This window comes from Leptonotus elevatus, chromosome 17, assembly GCF_054856555.1.
Source record: "Leptonotus elevatus isolate MCC_2025b chromosome 17, RoL_Lele_1.0, whole genome shotgun sequence".
NCBI classification, from domain to species: Eukaryota; Metazoa; Chordata; class Actinopteri; order Syngnathiformes; family Syngnathidae; genus Leptonotus; species Leptonotus elevatus.
In genome coordinates this window covers 15,688,858-15,713,936 of record NC_141255.1, presented here as the reverse complement: position 1 = coordinate 15,713,936, position 25,079 = coordinate 15,688,858, and the positions used below count along the sequence as shown (strand labels likewise).

At 41.8% G+C, this 25,079-nt stretch overlaps 1 protein-coding gene across 1 annotated transcript; it reads left to right on the top strand.

Moving 5' to 3' along the window:
• The first annotated feature begins 486 nt into the window (after positions 1 to 486).
• lrrn3b (leucine rich repeat neuronal 3b) lies at positions 487 to 15,603 on the top strand. The gene is made up of 2 exons (XM_086060073.1): positions 487 to 775; positions 11,913 to 15,603. The coding sequence occupies exon 2, from the start codon at positions 12,297 to 12,299 to the stop codon at positions 14,424 to 14,426; it is 2,130 nt and encodes a 709-aa protein (XP_085916199.1). The 5' UTR covers positions 487 to 775; positions 11,913 to 12,296; the 3' UTR covers positions 14,427 to 15,603.
• The last annotated feature ends 9,476 nt before the right edge of the window (positions 15,604 to 25,079 follow it).

Below are 25,079 nucleotides of genomic sequence, written 5' to 3'. Positions count from 1 at the left end.
TGGCTCCAAACAATTACTCGGTTATTAAAATAGTTGTGGATTAATTTGATTAATCGCTTAATTTTTACAGCTCTACATGCTTTAAATCATTTGTAAACCCAATAGAAAGCAATTACATATATCTTAACTAAATCAAAAGTGGTCCCAGCTAAATATAAATAACACAACTGTATTCTAAAATTACACTAAAAAGGAGTTAAAATAAATTCCCAAAAATATAACCGTGAAGTTTTAACACTCTAATTTGTACTTGCTCACAATCTGTCAAAGCGCAATTCAATATTTCACTCAACATATTGATGAGCACTTTTTGCAGCGTTTTCCCCCTCCAACAGATGAGAACCAGCGACTGTTGGACCGCATAACCGACAGCCCGCTTCCACCAATCAGAGAAAGGATGCAGCGAGCTCCTCTGACGCGATTGGCTGACTCCAGTGGAGGGGGTGGGGCTAGGTCTCATACACTAATGACCGGTGAGGAGGCGGCGGCGCGTCGACTCCGTCCGCCTGACACTCAGTCGACCGGGAGAGGGATGCTGCCTCCGTCAGCCTCTCTGAGGACGCCGAGGGAAGGACACGCGTGAGCCCTCTTTGTGTTTCCGCACACTTGGACTTTTCCACATTTTTTTTTTCGTGTTCGGCGGCGAGAAACAGAGAAGGTCTGAGAGAAAAAAAAGCATCAAACATTATTTGACTGGCGTCTCGTCACCGGAACGGCGCACTTGACGGGAATATAGTCGACAATCGCTGCTTCGAGGACTGCAATGTTAAAAACGGTAAGTTGACTTGTATGTACGCTCCTATAGTGCACATGCCTTCTTTTTGCGTTGGATTCAATGTTGGATTGTTAATTTGCACATTGCAAGTTAATTAAAAACAGGCTGTATTCAATGATTCATGTGTGTTTTCAGCCATTTTACTGTAAAAAAGAAAAAAGAAAAAAAAGCGGCTTCTCAAACACGCTGAAGATGATGACGACAGTTTGGCCAGGGATGTGCGCTTTTTTGCGCAACTATGCAGAATGCGCGCTATGCGAGCACATGCGTGATCGTCGCGTTAACATGCAAGAGGCTTGCTGGATGGTGCAAAGTGTGTAAGCGAGCAGCGAGGGGCGCGCACTCGGATGTCCCCGGTTCGATCACGCGCTCCAGACACGTTTCGAAGAAATCCACGGAATGGTGGCCAATGGCTATCGCCTCCACTCTTCTTCTCTCCCCCTTCACTCATCTTCACATGCAGCCTTTGTTTTGACCTCCTTCCCCTCCTGTCCTTTCTCGGGACATGCACACACTCTTTTCTGTAAGCGATTCGGCTGCCTTTGTAGCGCGCGGCTGTACGGGCACAGTGCATCCAATGCGTAATTAAAGCAGCCACTGTGAGGCATCTGTGAGCTCCCTCGGCATCATCGCCGAATGTGCGTGTTCGTGCACACCCACACACCAGGCATCTGGCTAGAGAGAGAGGAGGAGGAGAGGGGGGTCAGTCATCTCCAAACCAATAGGGTGTTTATCTAGCCCTTCTCAAGCCTTCTTGGTCCAAAATGTAAGCCATCCAGCGGATGATGTGCCGGTGCACATTTCAAAGTACAATGCTTGTGTGAACGCACGGGTGTCCCTGCATGCTGGGATGGTGGCAGGAATACATTTAGGCCTTCACTGGCCAACCCCCCCCCCCCCCCCCCAAAAAAAAAAGCTCATAGGAAAGGAACAGACCATCACCAGCCACATTTAGAGGAAATCTCCACCCAGTTTCTTTTGTATGCTTGCTCAGAGTAAAATGACCCTTCAGGGCAAGCAGTAAAGTCCGACAAGGAGTTTACGATTATTAAATGTATTGTTTCTCCTTGGCAGCGGGACAAAACAAAACAGCGAAGCACAGCACTAATGGCCAGCTTCATTATTTTGGGCACATTTGCTCCAAAACAAATCAATATTACATGTCCACAACAAGTCATATGCTTAACGTGAGCGGCTCGGGGAATTGCCTATTGATCTCTGAGCAATAAGGTGAGCAAGTTTGTGTATGTGGTGGAAAAGATATTGTGCCCGCAGTGGCCTTGTGGAGGCTTGGAGCGTGGGTTTTCGACATTATGCGTTTCTTTGTAGGTAGAGGGCAGCGGGTCTCAGGAAGGTGACGGACATGTGGGCGAGGCGGTTGAGCTCAAAACCAAATTCATCTCAGGGTATCTCCTACGTTTTTGCGAGGTGACGGTAACGAGATGCCGCAGGATCTTGCGTTGGGCAAAATGCATGTAAACATATTCGCAACACGGCTGCGGGGGATCAGCTGGCACAGCCGAACGTCGGCTCTCTGATAGCATCCTGTTCCCAAACAGGCAGAGGTACGTGTTAAAATGGAATAAGCACAAACAGAGGGCAACAGGAAGATGGAAGGAGTGGGTTTGTACTTGTTGGAGTTGTATTCGACGGGCTGCATCTAAAAGAACAAAGAACATATGAAAGGATTTGTCACGGTGGCTTTTGTGAGGCCACATCTAAAAGGTCACGATGACATTTGATTCCGCTTTTGTATTACATGACATTTGCAATTTATTTTTGCATCTTGGAGCGGTACAATGTCTTGTATGGCTGCACAATATATCAAAAACAATATCACCATGGCGGTAATGGAACATGCAATGCGCGTAATCACAAAGATGTACGATCATTGTTACATTCATATGGAATTGTGGCGTTGGCCAATCAGAAGCAAACTTTAAGATCATAGTCCACTGAGGGGTGAACTTAGCAAATGTTGATTTCTAATCAGGGTCCGTTCAAGTTTGCAACAATTGCTAAACATTCTCTAAATGTTCACCAGACGCAAACAAATATTACAACTGTTGGGGAACGTCTGGCGAACGTCTAGAGAACGCTTAGACCTTGACAAAATGTCGACGCTGACAACAAATACATTTTTGCAAACGTTCACCTCTCATTCGGATACGGACTTAAATGAGCAAGAAAGAGTATTTACGGACATGTCAAATGCTAAATAACTTTTTTGCATACATTTGGGGTGTAACAAAAAAACTAGTCGGAAAATTGAACCGTTCCACTTTAAAATATATCAAAATATGTATTAAATCAAAGAGATATCTGTAATCTCAATGCAACACATCCTCCCGAGCTGCGATGTACTATATCGAATCCAATCGTAATCCAACTGAAACGGAATCAAACCGTATGGTATCATATCATAACATATCAAACCTTTTATTGGCGCAATGTACACCTCTAATATATGTATATATATATATATATATATATATATATATATATATATATATATATATAAATTAGAGGTGTCAGTCGATTAAAATGTTAATCGTAGTTAATCGTATGACTTCAATAATGAACTCACGATTAATTGCAAATTAATCGCACATTCCATGTCTCAATTAACATTTCCCCCCAAATTTTTCATACTCTTGTTAACATCTATCCATCCATTTTCTTAACCGCTTGTCCTCACAAGGGTCGTGGGGGGGCACTGGAGCCTATCCCAGCTGGCTTCGGGCACACCCTGAACTGGTTGCCAGCCAATAGCAGGGCACACAGAGACGGGCAACCATCCACAATCACAATCACACCTATCAACAATTTGGAGTGTTCAATTAACCTGCAATGCATGTCTTTGGAAATGTGGGAGGAAACCGGAGTACCCGGAGAAAACATGCAAACTCCACCCAGGAAGGCCGAAACCCGGACTCGATCTCACGTCCTCTGTACTGGGAGGCGGACATGCTAACCAGTCCGCCACCGTGCCGTTCTGCTTAACATTAAAGTGGGAAAAAGAAATGTTAACCTAGTCGAAATTTGGTTGCATTTTTTTAGACTATTCAGTAATTTCATAATTTATTAAAAAAATGAAACTTAAAAATAGGTACTGTACTGTATAGTAAAGAGTGTAACATTGATTTGTATTGTCACTACATAGCATAATTGCGTGCATTTTTCTTTTCATATTAAGAGCTAATTTTGAACATGAAGTAACTTGTGAAATTCTGCACGTTTCAAAACTGTAAAACATCACTTGACCCCAGTTACCACAAATATTTGCGTTGCGATTAAATTTATTGCTACTAATTTGTGTTACAGTGACTCCTTTTCACGACGTTGAACGCTTTATTTTGTCAAGTTGTTGGATGCGCATTGATTGTAAAGTGACCGCTTTACTATAAGCCAGAGTTGCTGGCGCTCTGCTTTAAGCGAACCAAAAGCACGACTATGTGTTACACTTACGAGCTATTTTGTGGAGTTGCTGGGTAAAACATGCTTCACATCTGAAGATCAAGTGGCTTGGGGTCACTCCAACTGACACGACGGCATCCATTCGGCTCTTGGTTCTCACAGGGTTCGAGAGTGCCCATGGACTTGGAGAGCTGGAGCAACCTAGCTCGTTGCTAAAGGCTAACCGAGTGCGTTCTTTCCAAGCAGGGAAACAGCGGTTGTGCTACACAATCCAAATATCTCTTCCACGCTAACATTCTGCACCTTAAACATTGTTTGTTTTCGTTCCAGTGTAGTACAGTGCATTTCTATGGGGTAATTATGACGTTTCTGCTATATATATATATATCTATATATATATATATATATATATATATATAAAAACATACGACAAACATGGGAAGACAACCGGGATGACATCTAAGGGCTTCAGCTGCGCGGTCCATCTGTTGTGCATTCCGACTGCTACAAATAGCCCCTCGGCCCTGATGAATCAACGATGGCGATTTTTTCATATACCATCTTGTGCATGTGAACACGTATACAGTGCAGGTGAGGCTAAATTTGAGAGCACATCAAGTCATAACAAAGAGGTCCGAGCTTGCCATAAATGCGTTTCCATGGCGTATAATTCTGTCTGTGGTGAGAACTTCCCCCTATGAGATGGTGGCCTCTTGACCTTCCATATATTATTCATATGAATATAGATAGCTGCGCATCTCTGAGGCAGCACACATGCCACATTTGCACCTGCAGATTCAATTTGGCTCTGACTTTGAGGGATACGCCAGCGGCGCCATTTCCCTCCCTCCTTCTCCTCCTCCTTCTCCCTCTCGTCATTCCGGCCAGCAGCGATACATGGGACATTATGCAGATTTTTGTCAAGAGTGAGTGCGATTATGCTGCCGTACAAATGATTGTTGGACTGCTCGCTATGCCAGTGCCCTTATCCGTTGCACCCTCAAAGGTGGATACCTTGCTTTAAGTCTAATAGATGCAGCACAATGTGAATTAGAAAAAAATCCAACGATGCTCTTACCCAGTGGGCTGTTATGCTTCCGCATTGTGTGAGTTTTACACTCTGAGGACACGTCAGCTGTGCACCGTCATTAATGCATTGTGTACGATCGCTTGATAAGGTTGCATGTGTGCTCACCCACTTTGAGCCCAAGGGCAAGCCGTGTCCGGGGAAGGGATGAAAAACCAGAGACGGGGTCCTGTGGTTAATTTGGAACATCGATTTTGCATTAACAACCAACTCGCCAATGGCCGTGGCCGTGCACGCTCAGATGCAAGGAGGAAAAGCGTCCAACTGGTGCAACACGAACGCACGCAGAAGCACACGGGTTGTTTCATTATGCATACATGCTGCAAAGAAGGTTGTCTTTAATGGACTTCCTTCTTACCTTTGTGAACGTATAATAGTAAATCAATGAGGTGAAGGGCAAAGGGAGTGACAGTAAAGCCTTGCAGCGGTGCCCACCCACTCAGGGGCTTAACCAGAGTATCGGAAGTGATTTGGTCATGTCAAGCCAGTGCTACATGTGTGGCGTCTACTTATTTAATATTGTACTGGCCGTCCTTTAACTACATTTAAAGCTGTAGCTGATCTTTGTAAAACAATTTTTTGCAATGGTCAACATTTGTAGGTTATAGGTTTGTGACAAAGATAATAAAGTCTCTTGGTTTCTTGATTCTGGTAAACAACAAAGAGAAATGGATGATTAGAGGTTCTGGGTTCTAAGTTCAGGTTCAATCTTTGGATCATTTTGGATCTATAAGACACAGCTTTGTATTCCAGATAAAATCAAACCAAAGAAGATTGTGACCAGAAGTTTGTTCATTATTCTCCATCTTTATCCTGCCATCATCCGGAATTGTCAGGATGAATCCACCTCAAACAAATTCTCTTCACATATACACAAGCTAGCATCCATTATGGCTTCTCACAGTTGGGCACTAACATTTTCCTTCTTTGGCTTCAACTGAGAGCAACGACCTCATCAGTACTTACAGGAGAGCTTGTAAGGCATCAAACCATGCTGTTTCCTCACAGTTAACACATGTTGGAGGAACTGTCCGGACGTCCATGTTAAGATTTGTATTACATCCCAAACTGAGTGGGATATTTCTTGGTACAAACATAATCTCTCAAAACAAATCATCCTAATCTTCTTCTCTGAACAGTAATAGCTGAAAGATACCAGAGAAGCAGGCAAACACCAGTCCACACTTATAACTGGAACGCTAGCCACATTAATACATACTTTCTTACACTTATGTAATGCATCAGTTTGAAATAAGAAATTAAAATTGACTGTGAATAATAAAGTGCACTTTTAGTCTACCAGTGACAGAAAGCACTTTACAGAAAATTCATATTCATGCATTCACCCACACATTTATACTGCGATGGTGGAGGCTGTCACGCAAGGTCCTATATGCTGCTCATGGAGGAGCGTTATAAGGAGAATTGTTTTCGTCATACTACAAATTGCTAGATGGAGACAGTCCTCCAATAAATACAACCGCATAGGTTGTTTTGAAAGGTGCCAAATTACGACCAAGTGTTAGATGTTTTAGTTTAGCGACGTTTATCGGCCATGTTAAATAGTGCAAACGTACAAAAACGAGAATCAAACCCGGTCCGTCTGATTGGAAGACTAGTGTTTATCTGACTGAGCTATTTGGCCAGTGATAGTTTTAGTGTTGACTACATGTTTTCGGTCTGCAAATCACGGTGCCTTTTCCTGATCTCAACCATAGTGCCCCATGTAAAGACGTAACGTGTACTGTACAACCTCACTGAAAGCGCCATCCTAACCCCAACCATGAGTCCGTGACAGAAAATTGACATAGGTCAAAGCTAAACCCCCCCCACTAAGATCCTTACCGGTCTGTTAGCTCGGTACGATAAACGTTCATCTTCCGACCAGATGACTCGGGTTTGATTCCCATTGCTATTTTTTCGCTATTTAACATGGCTGATACAACATGGCCGATAGAGGTCGCTACAATATGTAATATGTCGTATTTTGGTGCATGGTAAAATGACCAATATGGACATTATTGATGGAGGACTTGTTGACCAGATGGCCTGTTCTACCTCTTGATTCCATGCCTCCATGTACACAGCTTTACAGTCAGTGCACTTGATGGCAGGTTAGTCTAAGAAACAGATCCAGATGGTCCAAATTGAGCTTGACCTGTGCAGTTTGTGAGTCTTTCCAATGCAGACGCAAGCAGAAAATACTACTACTAATACAACGTGTGCAGACATCAAAAGCTTTTATTGGTATGTAAGTAGATAGTGTTAAAGCTGGTTTGGGAAGGGAGATCAACAAAATGGCTAATTCTGTTCTAGTTCAAGAGAGATGTAATAATAATAATACAAAAAGAGTAGATAGAGGGGTGTGCAAACTGAGGAAAAATCTAATGTAAGACCACACATTTGGAATGTGAAGCAAAGGACTGAACTCAGGTCCATTATCAATGGACGCCGAGGTAATTTGACTGCCCTACTTCCCACATACATCTGACCTTTATGTCTTCCAAATACTTTAACCGCCTCTCAGCTGAGGTAGCACCGCCTTGTTACCACTTAGACCATCCAGGCTTTGTAATCACCTCCCTGTGGGCCAAAATGTTCACCATGAAAACCGACGTGGAGGGTTTCCAAAGGTGAAGTTTGATACAGTCTCTCTAGTTTGTGCCACAGCCCACACAAGCATATTTTCTGCAAGTAATGTATATATATATTTTTTTTTACAAAAACTGTAGGTCACCCTGTAACCACACGAGGCACAGATGAATACTCAACCTGCAGCAAAGCAATCATCTTTATGTCCTTGCTCCACTAAATCCCATCCAAGCCCCATGAAGCCAGAGGGAAGATTTATACCCCTTTTCAATAAACAGCATAAAACAAACAGTTCTGCCCGGTCGTTGGGTGACACGGCCGACTCGAGTCAGCCAGCAGGCCTGAATTAGTGCTGCAGAGCCACCCGGACCAACGCTTTGTGCCCCTGGTGTGAACACTCATTAATTTAAAGTGGTCATATCTCACTGGTCTCCAATCAAACTGTATTTGTGCCATTACTGTCCAGAACAGCCTCAGCGCATAATGGAGGTGGCCCGGTGGGAAAGTAAGTGTGAGGCGCTGCCAAGAAATGAATGAAAAAGCTTTTCACCTTGAACTGTGATGAGAACTCATCCAAATTCAGGTTTATCATGATTAGCCTGACAGAACTGCAAATGGGCGCGCACATGATGTATAAATGGTGTAATTTGGGCAAATATGTCAAGAAATCCAATCCCCATATAAAACATGTGCCTGGGTACCATTTAAAAAAAAATAGACACACACAACACAAACACAAAATGCCCACCGCAGGGACTCCGATACGTGCCGCATGGATGATTCCCTTCCTGTTCATCTTTTGACACCTGGGAGCTTGTGTTAGCTCCATGACTGAACACCTTAGACTGACCTATAAAGCACCTCTATTGGCTCCCGTGAAAATGTTCAAGCCTGATGTGTGTCAAGCAGTTTCAAGACTTTTAGCCGATAACTACCAACTGTTGATTATGTAACTCACAGTCAAAGATTTCAAAGACATTCCTGTAACAATTTACACACATCGATCTTGTATTTGCACCGCCAACATTTACACATCTCTCTTGGTCCAACAGCATCCAAGCTAGCTCTTCCCCCTTGAGCTCCAATAAAACAGCAAGCACTTCCCTTGCATTAAACTCTGTCTTCCCCTAATTGTGCAGCCGCATTGACTGCATTCTGTTGAGTTCATAGCGGTCAACACAACATCACCGATGTCGTGTCCAACTGCTCTTTTTGGCGTCTATCCAGATCTCGACTCTCTCTCTTCGTTTTCTGCCAATTAAAAGTACTAGTGAGCGGAGCTTTGTTGGAAATTAGTGCTTTACAGCAGCAGGGGCTCTGTGGGAAACCGTTGAGAGAGGGTGGGTTGCCGCCGGGTCGCTTGACTGGACCTTTTACAAATAGGTTAGTGCAGGAGGTTTGTGGACCCCATTGTCACGTCATCCCTGGTGCGTGGCCTCCATTACATGATGCAGGCATACAATACCAATTTACTGCTTCTGAATAACAACATTTATTTGTAAGATGTACAGTAAGTTACAGTAATACGAAAACAACATTAATGAAATAAAACATTCTTTTTAACAACCCTTAAAAGGAACCCTGACTGTAACAAGTTTGCTCTATATTATTTATTTGGTTGTTACTAACATAACTATGAGATACATTTTTCAAAAATAATTCCCAGTTGAATGCATTTTGTAGAAATTGGATTTGTACATATGTCACCTATATTATTTACGTCACAACGTATTCAGTGCGTAATGACGTAGAATGGCGGCTGGTTTTCTGCCGAGCAATTAACGGGTATAAAGAAAGCGGGGTAAGCCTCCGTAGCGTTCCTAAAGGGACGACCAAAATTCTTGAATGCATCTGGTGAATGACGAGAGCGCGGCGTGGGGGAGGGTGACTCGCATGTTGTTTCTTTAGGAACGCTACAAAGCTTACCTTGCTTTCTTCACACGCGTTCCTCTGCTCGCCTAAGAATGAGATCCGAATAAAGTTTCTACAAAATTTATTTCAACTGGAATTTTTTTTTTTTTTTTATGAATCTCATAGTTTAGTAATAACCAAATCAATCATATAGAGCAAACTTGTCATTAGTCGTGGTTCCTTTAAACATTGAACCAATAATGCACACCAGATGGGGACCAATATAGTCAGTTCCTATGCCAAAAGCACTTTTCATTATAGTGCATTTCAAAGTGCAACGATTCAATTTGGTTCTATTAAAAAACTATTTTCTGATTCAAATTAGTTTTCGTTGTGCCACAACTAAACAGATCAATCATTTTAGATGTTCTAAAACATTATAGGCCTATGCGTACTTTCGGGCAAATGTTAAATACGTCAATATGGTAACTTTTGCTCGATTCAAGTTTGAGTTTGGAAGTAATGCCTGCACTATTCGTCATGTCCAAATCTAAACATGTTGTCGATTATCATTAAGTATTCCCATTTATGGCCAATAAATTGTGTTTTCAAGATACACCGGCTAGTAAATTGTTAGTTAAGCCATCCTAATCCCGCCCTACATTTAATCAATGCGGGCGAGATAACGATGAACGTTAAACAAAAAAGGGTAACGATTGCCGATTCTCAAACCGTCACAAAATACAAGTGAGGCATTGCTCCCACTGGCCGGTTTGTCCTGGGTGAGGATCAGTAAGTAGTTCATGTCCACAATGAAGCTCAGCCTGTTTTATCAGAATGCTTTGGATGTTGCAGCTTATTAAAGTGCCGTGTTGCTTTAGAAAACCACTTCAACTCCCCTTGCTCCATCCACTGGCTCATTCCCATCTCTTCCATTTCTCAGTCAGTCTCCAGTCAAAGCTGGAGCAAAGGTTGAGAAATGAACCCCTGGAGTGGCTTTGCCGGCGAAGCAAACTGCAGCTATTCTGCAGCGTTTGTGGCTATTTATTTATATATTTTCATTGTTCTGTATTTTATTCCCTGCGTCTCCCTTGTGGCCACTGAGGTGGAAACAGCGACTGTGATGAAATGAAACCATTTCTCTTTTCTTGTTCTCGCTTTCCAGCCATCGTCACACTTCATCCTCATTTTATCTGCTCTCACAGGCCCGAAACATCACAAGCACCATCAAAACCTATCTCTTCATTAAGAGGCATTTACAAATGTCACGGTACAAATTCAAGCCTGAGCCATAGCAATGGTAGGAGGTCATAATGTTATGCTCACAGAAACATGAGACAAAAAGACATAATTCAGAGGGGATTAGTATTTTTAAACACGATTATTTTAATAACAAGAAGACAAAAATCATTTCATTCTGTTAGAATTGAGAACATGGTGGGATTAACTGACTAACTGACCATTTAGTTATGATTAGTGGTAGTAGGATAATGTTAGTCTGTCAATTTAAACTAGAATCAACTAAAATTTACATGTGCTCTTTCTTTGGCAGGATAACACTTATTAGAATATACAAGCATACCCACAATCATAGAATCATTATTTATGTTCCGCCACCTCAGGGCGTGTGCATGTGCTCAGTTAGTGTTTACAGTACTTTCCATGTCTTTATTGTCACGAATGAAAAGTATCACCTATTCATTTTAGCTGTACAATCCCATCAGCGGTCCAACCTGATAATGGCAGAGACATTAATTATGCTCATTACAGAATGTGCATTGTTTGCGTCGTCAAACAACCTCGTACAAACGGCACTTGGGTTAAGCTTGCGGTTTCATTGGCTGCCTGTCGACTTGTTGCTAAGGTAACTGACATATTCCAGAGATCTGAAGGAGCTTGCCATGTGGCTAATACTTAAGCTACAGGATGTCTGCCAGTTAGGAATCCTAATAAAGCCTCCGTTTTAACCAATAATAGGCTGAATAGGCATAAGAACAAATGCCATTTTGAAAGAGCTTGTGCCCAGAAGGTCAAGCATTTTTAAAACCACGGCTCTGTATAAAGTAAGTGTGACTAAATGTCAACATATATCACTCTGCCTATAATAAATGCCAACATGTCCAAATGCTTTGCTGTTACATGTTATTACGCAATGGCTGCCGAGATTCATGGCTTGTTTGTCTCTTATAGGTTGGAATGGACTGGGCTGTGGATGACAATCAGCGAGGACATCTGTCTTTCTAAAGGGAAGGAGATATTTGATGGATGCCTGTGAATGTGTTAAGTATAAGTCAACACATTCCTCCCAAGTCCTCTGGTCTACCTGACTGCAGTCTTGGCCCTGCACCCTGACTTTGAGTGATTAGTAATTGCCTCCAAGGGCAATTGCACAGCAAGACAACAACAACAACAACAAAGTGAGTCTTTTGGGAATTAGTTGCCCTGCTGCAGTGGAATGTGGAGGTGACAGGGCTGGTGAGTCATTCACCTCAGCAGATGCAACAAATTATTAATCTCTCGTGAACAGCCGAGAATACATAATTTACGAGGACCAATTCCCGACTGGAGACCAATATGAAGGACGTGTCATTCGTGGATCGTCTCTTTGTCGGCTTGGCCATGGCCTCTTTTGTTGTGGCCACTGACCAAAGGCCAGACTGCCCCAAACTCTGCGTATGCGAGAACAGACCCTGGTTCTCTCCCAGTTCTGTATACATGGAGGCACAGACTGTTGACTGTAATGATTTGGGACTATTTAACCTGCCAGAGAAACTACCCGTGGGCACACAAGTACTGTTGCTGCAAACAAATAATGTTGCAAAAATAGACAAACCCTTGGATTACCTGGCCAACATCACAGAGATTGATTTATCGCAAAACAACATCTCATCCATGAACGACGTCCATCTTGGGATTCTGCCTCAGCTTCTGTCCCTACATATGGAGGAGAACCGAATACAAGAGCTGCCAGACCAATGTCTGGTGGAGGTGGCAAATTTGCAAGAGCTCTATCTTAACCACAACCTCATTTCCTCCATTTCTAAAATGGCTTTCCAGGGTCTGAACAAGCTTTTGCGGCTGCACCTCAACTCCAACAAGCTGAAAGACATTCACAAAGAGTGGTTCGAACCTATGCCAAACCTGGAGATTCTAATGATTGGTGAGAATCCCGTGCTTTCTATCGATGAGATGAATTTCAAACCTCTCAGCAGCCTGCGCAGTCTTGTTCTCACTAGAATGAATCTGTCTCAGCTCCCTGACAAAGCTTTGGCCGGCCTTGATAACTTAGAAAGCATCTCCTTCTACGATAATACTTTCCCCGAGGTGCCGCATTCTGCCCTGAGAAATGCAAAAAACCTGAAGTTTTTGGATCTGAATAAAAACCCAATTGCGAGAATACAGCGAGGGGATTTTGTGGACATGCTTCATTTAAAAGAGCTAGGGATTAATAGCATGCCAGAGCTCGTTTCCATCGACAGCTTTGCCCTCAATAACCTGCCCGAGCTGACTAAAATAGAAGCCACCAACAACCCTAAACTCTCCTACATCCACCCCAACGCTTTCTACAAACTGCCACGACTGGAAACACTAATGCTAAATGGCAATGCACTCAGTGCCCTTCACAGAATTACGGTCGAGTCACTCCCAAATCTCAGAGAGGTTAGCATGCACAGCAACCCCATTCGCTGTGACTGTGTGGTACGCTGGATGAACATGAACAAGACCAACATTCGCTTCATGGAGCCCGACTCACTGTACTGTGTCGAGCCTCCGGAGTACGAGGGCCAGCATGTCCGACAGGTGCACTTCAGGGAGATGATGGAGATTTGTCTGCCACTCATATCTCCCGAAAGCATGCCCGGGCATATCAAAGTACGCAGCAGGAGCTCTGTGTCGCTCCATTGCAGGGCCTTTGCTGAACCAGAGCCGGAGATCTACTGGATCACTCCGTCCGGGAACAAAGTGATGCCCAACACGGTGTCCGATAAGTTCTACATGCACCCAGAGGGAACCTTTGACATCTACGACATCACTGAAAAAGAAGCTGGTCCTTACACTTGTGTTGCCCACAACCTTGTCGGCGCTGATCTTAAATCGGTTTTAGTTGAGGTGAATGGATATTTCCCCCAACCCGCAAACGGTTCTCTCGACGTCAAGGTCAAGTCAGTGGAGACGAACACCATCCTGGTTTGGTGGAAGGCAAGTCCAGGCACTCTGGCTCCCAGCATTAAGTGGTACACCCTATCAAGCGCTCACCATCCTGCCGCTTCATTTTCCTCCAGGGTGCCCGCTGATGTCCAAATCTACAACCTTACCCATCTCAGCCCTGCCACTCAGTATATAGTCTGCGTGGACGTCCGCAGCATCCACTACAAGCACGACACCAAATGTGTCAATGTCACCACCAAGGGATTAGCGCTCGCAGCCAAGGACGCAGAAAAATGGGACACAGCACTAATCACATCCTTTGGTGTGCTCCTGGCTGGGATTTCAGTGGGCTGTCTGCTTATTTATGTGTCTCTGAGGATCCACCAACTTAATGGGGATTTAAGAAAATGCGACTCCAAAGCTTTGCTGTTACCAATGGAAGCTGCCGATGGGCGCCCTCCTTTCTTTACCAAGCTTTGGTTTTCGGGTAGGGCGCTGCCGAGCGGTGTGGAAGTGAAAGCCACAGTCATACACGTGTCTGACAATGCCTTTTAAGGAACACCGATTGGACTCGACTACAGGCAGGGGTGGACAACTATGTCATATTGTTTAAAAGGCAAACCCATTGCTGAGCCCCAGCTCAAATACTCTGGCAAGACTACCTTTGGACTGGGATGGAACAGCGTCAACTCCAAATAGCTACCCTCCCAGTTTAAATAAACCTCGGCTGATGGGCTGGCTTTGTAACTGCGACATCAAGCAAAGCATACATCGACCGGATAGGGCATTTACTGCCAGAAGACACATTTAAGTACGGTTGGTACAGAAACACTGGTGGAAAGAAGGTTCAGATGAGATGATGAGGAGGATGAAGAGAAGGAGGGTCAGCTCTCTTATAACTGACTGTTCAATTTGTCCTGAGTTGTGGAAATGTCTGTGTGGTCCCAAGCAATACCGTCTGTGCTTTGTCCAACATCCATAGGCGAGTTAGCGATACAGTAATAACACCTGTCTATACCGGGGAAGGAGATTTAGTAGACTAGACAAATAACAGTGAACTATGGTGTAAAGCCTTTTGATGAAACATACCCCACCCCTCTTTTCTATTTAAAATGAATTCTTGATTTTTCATGGAAATATTGTTATATATTCTATTATGTTAATGTCACCACAAATCCTCTGTATCGCAGCAGTTTAAATAATTGGCTTTAAATTAAGGCAGGCGGCTGGGTATGTTTGATTACAATGTCACATTAAGCTTAATGGAATTCCGCTCCAAAATGGGTATCTTGAGAAGAAATACGGTGTAGTTCTTTTTTCAACTATGACTGGGGGAAAATGTGAATATGTTGGACTACAACAAGTACAAAGCTGAGGTGGCCATCGTGCTATGACCGAAAAAAGTTGTTTTGTGTACCCTGGTAAGTGCCTAAAAAAAGAACTACATGTGGTTGGAAGATAATGAAGAAGAAAAATCAAAATAAATATATCAGTTGCAGCAACAACAAAAAAGACAAAAAAAGACAAACATGACTACGTACTCTTTGCAGAATCACAAGCTATTCTACCGTATGACGTGAAGAATACCCTGTCAGTATTTTTAGCAAACATATTTTAAAAATATTTCGTTGTTGCTTTGGGTGTAAAGTTAAAAGCCATTTTTATATTATAACTGTTCTATATGTGATCTACGGGCACAACTGACTTATTAAGCAAAGTGCTATGAAAAAATAAATAAATGTCATTGTTTCTTTTACAAACAACTGTCAATGCTTGTTTTTTTTTTAATTCTCATTCACCTGCTTTAACACAATCAGTAAAATTTGGTGCTACATGATTAGATCAGTGGTTCTTAACTTGGGTTCAATCGAACACCAGGGGTTCGGTGAGTCAGACTCAGGTGTTCAATGGTGGTCAAGACACACCAAACTCAAATGATTCGTGATAATACGAACAGTTGTTTACGCTACATTGCTTGGCCTGTTTGTGCTGCAGGGAATTTGGTGCGCTCATTAGTGAACTTTTGAATGTTGTGATGGTACGTCATATGATTTCTTTATTATCGTAGGCCCTGTGTTGAGCAAAAAAAGTTGTCGGACGGATATGCGCAATATGAATTCACATGTATAACAGAACGTATGATGTTCCACAGGGTTAAATTCTGGGGCCCCTGCTGTTTTCAGTGTATTGGGTTCCATTTGAACAAAAAAGTGGTGGTTGTTTTAAAGTGCTCTATAAATATAGTTGAGTTGACTGACAGGTGACATGGTTGGAAATGCCAAGTTGAGCAATTATAGTCTAGCACAACTAGCTATCGTGTAAAAGTAAAGGAACACTTTCTCTAACTGCATGGAGATGGGGAATACAAAAACACAACACATGCTGAATTCAAGTTAAAGAGAGCGAGAGTCAAATTCCATGGTAAGGCTTCCCTCCTCATTTTTTTCGCCACTAATCTTATACCTATGTCTTGAATTTGAAGGGAAAAAAAGTATAATATTTTTCAATAAAGAAGTGATTATTACTATTTTTTTTTTTGGACAGTTCAACACATTCACTGCCAGTCCAGTTCAAATGAATCTTTGATGTCTATAGCCGTCAATGGCAGTGAATGAGTTCACGGCAACCATGGCCAGTCATGTCTGCCCATCCTGTTTTGTGCACAGTGGCTACCAGAGTCATAGCCTGTGTCCAAATTCACAAGGCTAGGTCCTCCAAAGGCCGAATTTGTGGGCTGCATGACGTCACTCCTGGCGCTAGTCGACAACACGCACAGAGTTACACATGCATGGATTGTCGGTCAATGCGCTACCGACAAGCAGCTTTGACAATCCATTCATATGCAAGTCTGTGCGTGCTGTTGGGTCGCGCCAGGAGTGACGTCAAGCATAGTGTAAGACTTAGCTTTTCTTTGTTTTGTTTTTTATACAGGTTCGTTTCAGTTGCGCATCATCTAATGAAGTGTGCTGTGAATGTCTATATTTTACTCTTAAAAAGTCTGACGACTTAAATGGCTGAGAGAAAAGCAGAAAGCGGCGTGCTTAGTCATGGACAAAATGTTCCTGCAGTCTGAAAAGCACAGCAGGCAGGAGTTGTGCGGGGGTGCAATGGAGGCCATTCAAAAGCTCCAGGACTGGCATTTTATTGGGCCTACTGAATTATCCGGCACACGGAACATTTCGTACGAGAAAGTCAAGCATGATGAATGGCTGTCAGGCACGGAATGACATGGTGGATTTATCAAACGGGCCCCAGCGCTCGTACGTCAGGCCCAGCCTTCAGCGCCATGGACAGAGGCTTTTAGAGGCGAGCCATCTGTCAAAGACAAAGGGAGTTAAAATATGACACGGCTCACTCCTCAGGTAATGCCTGCGTTCGCTCCCGTTGCAAATATGGAGTCGGGATGCTCAAAGAAACACTGCAAAAGTCAGAAGTACAAAACACAGTAAGCAAGATGGGCAACATGAAATGATTGTTTCCAACAATCTATAACAGACCTTCAATGATCTTTACATATGCAAACTGGATGTCAACTGAATCTCATTTATCCTCCAGTCGCTCTCAATTTCACGCATATTCCTCGACACTCTCTCAACATTGGCAGCCATGTATTGCTGATTGTTTTTCACACTCATAGCAACCTATATTAAGAAAGAAAAAAACCCCTCTGGATTTGATTTAAATCCTACGTGAAAAGAAGCAGTGAGCAGTCACCATTTAATCCGCTGCCAGGGTGGGAAAATTATGCTTCTTGCTGCATCTTTAGTTATTTTAAACACCCAAATAACCCTGTTCTTTTTAAAGACAATTCTCCACTGAGGCTGATATGAAGTGAGAGTTTAAGGAGGGGTCGCACCGCACCGATTATTGCAGATTAATTTTCATTTTGCAAGGATCGTCAGAGGGCCATACAGTTCAACTAGGGCTGGGCCATTATGGACAAAATAACATTCACAATTATTTTGATTGATATTGAAAGCATGATTAATAAACGCAATTATTAATTATATTCAACTTTAAATTTAACTTGAAAGAACAACCAGACATATAGTTTTTCTTCAATTCTAAAGTTTTTTATGATCCTGAAAAGTATAAATCTAAATCACAATAAAATTTTGATTCATGCCCAGCGCTAATTTCAACCAGCACCAAGCACACTAGCTGGCGATTTGGCCTATAGCAGAATCATATACTGCAAACTTAAATTTATTTCAAATTTTTTATTATAATTTTAAATATTCCATCATGTTGCCACCTCTGCTAAAATCGGCTACATAGTTAGAAAGATCATTTAATTCTACCCCTGAAATCCATCCATCCATTTTCTTAACCGCTAGTCCTCACAAGGGTCGCGGGGGGCGCTGGAGCCTATCCCAGCTGGCTTCGGGCAGTCGGCGGGGTACATCCTGAACTGGTTGCCAGCCAATCGCAGGGCACACAGAGACGAACAACCATCCAAACCTATGGATTTAGAGTGTTCAATTAACCTGCCATGCATGTCTTTGGAATTTGGGAGGAAACCGGAGTACCCGGAGAAAACCCACGCAAGCACGGGGAGAACATGCAAACTCCACCCAGGAAGGCCGAAGCCCGGACTCGATCTCACGTCCTCTGCACTGGGAGGCGGATGTGCTAAGCAGTCATCCACCGTGCCGCCCTCTACCCCTGAAATGAAATTATTAATCAATAATAAATATTCAGTACTTGGTTGTTATTTGTGTTTAAAAAAAAAAACACAAAAGTGATTATTCTAGCAAGGAGATGATATGGAAGTGTTTGTGAATGTAAAAGCGAATTTAATAGTGTCTGCAGGAGGGCTCGATCTACACATCAAATAAGTAATACTCCAAATAGCTTGTCTATGAAATTGTTTCGTTCAAAGGGCCCAATTTCTGAGACAAATGTCTTTCCAGGTACTCCGAGCTTCAAATCTGATACAACTGCGAAAGCTGCAAAAACGCAAACAGCGTTCGAGCCGCTGCGGGCACTTTTATACGTTTGAATTATACGCTTATTAAAGTTACAAACTTCCTTGTAGGTCAGCTGGTGTAGCTACAGGCATCCACGTTCAAATGAGAAGTAAAATGTCAACATGCATTTACAGTCCTGCTGCTTCGCACTATTGCTGGCTTGTAAGAGGCCTTTATGGGCGCGGGAACAAGCAGATGACCTATGAATTGCAATAACAAAGCCCCGATTGCTTTTAATGGCATTGTAAAAATGAATAGGCCTCATGGAGCCATATACTTTTAAACATGTACAGTATATTTACACATCAACACAATCCCACATTGATTAAAGTAAGCCTTTGGCAGCAGTAAATGGCAATCATGCCTTGTGTTTACAACAGGTGACACGCACAAACACACACACTATGGACCAGATGAACTAAGAACCCGCTGAATTGCGTGTTCACTGACTAACAGATTGTGCACAACATTGGCAACAGGTAAAAAAATGGCTTTTGTCACTAACACTAGGATAAAGATATTTCAGGATTTTGGCCTCTTTTACTGCCACTTCTCCAACATTTTTGTTTGGTGGTGTGCCGTGAGATTTTTCAAATGTAAAAAATGTGCCTTGGCTCAATGAAGGCTGGGAAACACTGACCTACAGGAAGCCAGGGGACGCCGGCTCTATGTTTGAAGTGGAGTAGCCACTTGCAGTTGGACGTGACCATTATTAACAAACAGGAAAATAAGTTCACAAGCACAGATTTTCACTCCTTCCTTCCCCGGATACAGACACCGTAGCTCTCTGTCACTGATGGCTTTAATGGTTGTCTTTACAGAACAGTCAAACTGGTTTATATACTATAAACTAGTGATGGGAAAATTGTTTTTTATACAATACAAATTACGAAAATATAATTAAATGACAGCTTTATGGCAGTTAAACTGATATTCTCTCAAAATAAATATCATGGTTGAAACATTGCGATCGTGGAACAACAACAAAGTACAACAGAATAAGAATAATCAATTACATAAAAGGGGCTGAGTACAAATAAAGGAGAATGCTATAGCAGAGGTGCTGTGATAGAGAGATAGATAGATAGATAGATTAGATTAGATTCTATCTATCTATCTATCTATCTATCTATCTATCTATCTATCTATCTATCTATCTATCTATCTATCTATCTATCTATCTATCTATCTATCTATCTATCTATCTATCTATCTATCTATCTATCTATCTATCTATCTATCTATCTATCTATCTATCTATCTATCTATCTATCTATCTATCTATCTATCTATCTATCTATCTATCTATCTATCTATCTATCTATCTATCTATCTATCTATCTATCTATCTATCTATCTATCTATCTATCTATCTATCTATCTATCTATCTATCTATCTATCTATCTATCTATCTATCTATCTATCTATCTATCCATCCATCCATCCATCCATCCATCCATCCATCCATCCATCCATCCATCCATCCATCCATCCATCCATCCATATATATATATATATATATATATATATATATATATATATATATATATATATATTAGACCTGTCAAACGATTGATTTTTTTTAAATTAGATTAATCGCGTTTTAGAATTATGATTAATCACGGTTAATGGCTTAATTAATTAAAAAGGCTTTTTCATCAACATCTTTGCCCGCCAAATTTGAAGAGCACCTGTTATGTGTCTTTCGACATTTAATGTTTTATATATTAGCCCTGTCAAACGATTGAATTGTTTTAATTAGATAAATCACATTTTAGAAATTTGATTAATCACGGTTAATGGCTTAATTAATTAAAAAGGCTTTTTCATCATATATATATATAGGAAACCTGAGAACCCTTCTTGATAATTTAAAAGCTCCAAAATGGCATTGCTAAACAGATAATTTTTGAAGGCACTTGAAAAATGTTGACACAAGCGGAAAAGTTCTTCTCGGCGTCTGGTTTTGCCAGATTTTGCATGCACAAACCTTTCATAAATCAGGCCGTACTATATGTGCATGCTGCACTTTGATTGCAAACATACAATGCCGTGTACATCCGAAAGAGTAGAGATAGGCTGTCACAGCAGATTTGTCAGAGCTCATCAAAAATCCACTGGGGGCTGTGCACGCATCTCTGTTTGCCAGGGCCTCTTAGGTGTCTACCTTTGCATAAATATTACTCGCAATGTGTCAACAATCATGCAGATGAAAATGACGCCTTTTAGCAGCCTCCGCTTGGCTGTCACGTAAACATGCGCACAGATACAGTTGAACCTGCAGCTCCATTTTTAACCTGCTCTCGACGTAAGTCCAGTTGTTCAATGTCAATGCAAATAAGAGGTTTCTGGAAGTAAGTAAGCTAACATATTGATGGCTATTGCTCTTGTCACAGTGGTGGTGGTGGGCTGGGGATCAACAAGATTGAATGTGGCAATGATATTACTCCACAGAGGGCTTTTCCACTAATTGGAAGCGCCGCTTTCAAACACACGGTGGCTGTGCCTGGCTTCTAATAGATTACCGCCTGCCTTTGTTTCACGTCCTCCTCCATGATGTGGGCGCGCCGAGCCCGACTTTGGGTCAGATCAATGCGGCGACTAATGAGCAGAGCACATGCGTGTGTTCAAATCATGATTAATGAGGATTAGGACTAAAGATGAGGAAGGGAGGAAATTGTTGCTTCCAACTTGCCGTAAAATATATGGATGTGCTTCCTCGCTGTAGGTTGCGCTGTGGCGAGACCCATCAGGCTCATTAGTGCTGCGGAGGCTGATATTCATCATCAGTGCATATTAAAGTCTTGTTGCGAATCAGCGGTAGAGTCAGTGACAGCGACTCCCTCTCAGTGCTCTCTGCAACTAGATTCATATGCATAAGCACATTCTCGTCTGATAATAATAATTGCCCAAGGATGAATCAAGGTCATTATGGTTGACGAAAACTAACAAATAACTCCTGACGGCGGTGTTCGGTTTAGGTGAACGGTATGGGATTTTTTCTAATAGGTTTTTGGTGAGCTAACGAATACACACACACTCGCACGCACACACGCACATACACATACTCACCCACATACAAAAAAAAAGAAAAAAAGAAAAGAAGAGCAATGATGATGACATTACCGAACGAACAATACTGAGCTCTTTTTGAAAAAAGAAAGAGAACAAAGAAAAAAAAACCTAACAAATAACTAAAGTTAACATTTTCTTTATCAAAACAAAACCAAAACGAGGGAGCTTTAAAATAAAAAAATAAGACTATAACTATAATGATGGCAAAAAATGTCCTTCATTTTCATCTTTGTTAATTAATATTACATACAATACATTCCTTTTTGGGATTGATTGTAAATGTCATCACACACAGACAATTAATTACGTTTGAAAATTTCTATTAATCACGATTAATCACTTAATTAAAAAGGCTTTTTATCAAAACATTTTTGTCAGAGCACCTGTTACATGTTAATTCTTTCGACATTTAATGTTATGAGGATGCCTTCAACATTTTTTGATCCATTGAACACACTCATCCTCCTCTTTTTCTAATCAGTTAAGTACTTGTATAATAAAAAAAATTACCCGAGTAGTTTGACATGAAGAAATATTCTGAATGTCATGCGCAAACATTTATTAAATGACAAACATGAAAAACGAAAAACAATGAAAAAACAACGACAAACAAACCCACTCCAAAAGCTAATTAAAAGTAGCTGAATTCATATAACAAAAGTCAAAGCGATCATCATAAAAAAATAATAATCTAAAAGTAAGGTAATATGAGACTAAGGTGGCAAAAACAAACACTTGTTTCCATATACTGCTGGCAATTTGCAGTAATTTAGCAACTCTCTAATCGGTTGCTCACACAGGCAGGAAGCTAACATAAAAAAAAGTAATTAACAAGTGCCTGCATATGTGATAATGTTTTCATTTGGAAGACTCATTGATTTTTGGAACGTAGCTTTAGTCCACATTGCATTTTAGCACGGCGCTAATCAACGGAGAAAGCCGTGTCGTAAACATTGCTTTGAGGTCTTTTTCATCACAACAGGTTGCCTTTTTCTTAACCACAATGAAAGCAGTCTTGCATTGTTGAAGTAAGAATGGATCATATTTGAAGAGGACATTTGGGGCTGGAAGACCTGCAGTGCCAGCAATCACAATCGGTGCTGCAAAGTACTGACGAAGCCAGTACACATTGTACAGATGCACATTCACACCAAGGATAAGCATCAGTATTGTCATTTGGTCCCGGTGCCTGAAGCTAATTACACCCAGGACAATTGTGCTCCTCACAATAATAATGTTTCTGTTATCTAGGGAACAAACGTTACAGTTTCAGTCATGAATAATGTAGATAAACCAACATGTATACACTGCAAAATATTGCTATCAAAACACTTAGGATCAGAAGACTTTGTATGTTAATTATTTCAAAACTAATCAAAGTGTTTCATTAAAATTTAGTTAAAAAACAACCCAATTACTGAGAACGTGTACAAAGCAAAAGACACTATGTTGTGTTTTCTCTCCACGTAGCAATCAGGAACAAATATCCATGTACGCATCTCGTTGCTTTCTGTCAGCATTGTTTACACCGATATTTTAAACTTAGTCGAACGCGGCAAATGAACACAAATGGCGGCGCTCTGTCATCAATCATCCTGCCGGCCCACCGGTGGCTTTGAAAGGTAACTGTATGAGTTCACACAGTGCGCAGTTTGCAGGAGGCGGCGACTAAACAAGCCCTTTCAGTTCATTACACGCTTCCCTGCAAACTATAACCACCATCCTGCCTTTGATCTTCATTACAGTTTTGATAGATTCCTTCTGTTTCCTTCCATTTCTCACGATGGCTGATGTGTTTTTTTTCCCCCATCCCGTCCTCCAGTGCCCCCTTATTTTTCTTCCTATGTAGCGGAATTGAATGGCCATTTCTGACAGATGATAATTGAATTCACCATAAATAATGACACTCGAGTATTTGCATGGGAAATGAAAGCAGCAGGGTGGCTAACAATCGGCTATTCTCCTTAATGTAAGCATCCGCGATGATGCTTGTGTTTTAAAGCTGTTCAAGTGAACATAAAGAAATAAATTGCATCATGTTAATCATGGCGCTTGAATACTGCCATATTCATTACTGCCCCAGTAACAAATGATTCCCTCTCGAGGCCATGTATGAGAATGAAAAGATGCAATTTAGTTTGGCGAAGGCTCGATCAGTGAGCAAGGGGGGAAAACGGCTGAAAAAGACTTACAAGCTGTTCACGATTACAAAAAAAAAACTTTTATTTATGAATTCTACCCGAGAGTCGCATCAAATTAGACATCCGTCTTAAGTCTTTTGAAGAGCGTAGAAAAGAACATGGATGATAACGAGGAACTGGTTTCTATGTCAAGGACTGCGGGTCATTAGGGGATCTTGATTCTGGAAAAACAACGAAGTTTCTTGATGGGCTTTTGCGTCAGAAGCGCCGAGTTGTCTCTGCCGGCTTCAAACGGTGGATGTCAAGATGGAGAAAGAGCCACAAAGTGGGACTAACAAGGTGAGGCAACGGGAGATGTTCTCCAAGCCCGGTTGGGATCTAAGGGTCTCTGAGGTAATGAGGGAGAATAAATCAAAGAAACAGAATTACTCTCTCAACTAAGAGGTCTTGCGTTCCCTGTAGTCAAAACTGAATGTCTCGATATTAGTATCACATTCTGATAACATCTTTTAAAGTTGCGGCTTTAGCTTCCTTCACCCGAACCACAGGAAACTTTTTTGCCTCTCATCTCCATCATACGGTTCAATTGTTGTGCTTCTGCTCATCACTCTAACAGCTGTTATTTCTTTCTTTTGTCATCCGGCCGCTGCAGTTGTGTTTTCATAGTCAATCCAAAGTGGGTGATGTTCATGCTGCGTGATATTGAAAGCAGAAAGACTCCGGAGGGACCGTCGACAGTCTCATCGACTGACTGAACAAACGAAGGGATGCGAGTGGTTTTTGTTGATGCTTTGAGATGCGCCGCTCCCCTAGCACAACAAAGCGACATGCCTTTGGAATTTATGCTGCCAGTGAAGTGTCAGAAATATTGATCACCATGGGCGGAAATTAGCTAGCCTGTCAAAATGGAGCACTGCAAAAAACAAACAAAAAAAACCGCAATGATACACTAGATAGTAATTGCTCTAAAATTCAACTTAACGCGGTGGTGCGGAAGCACAAAATTGCTCTAAGGTTATGG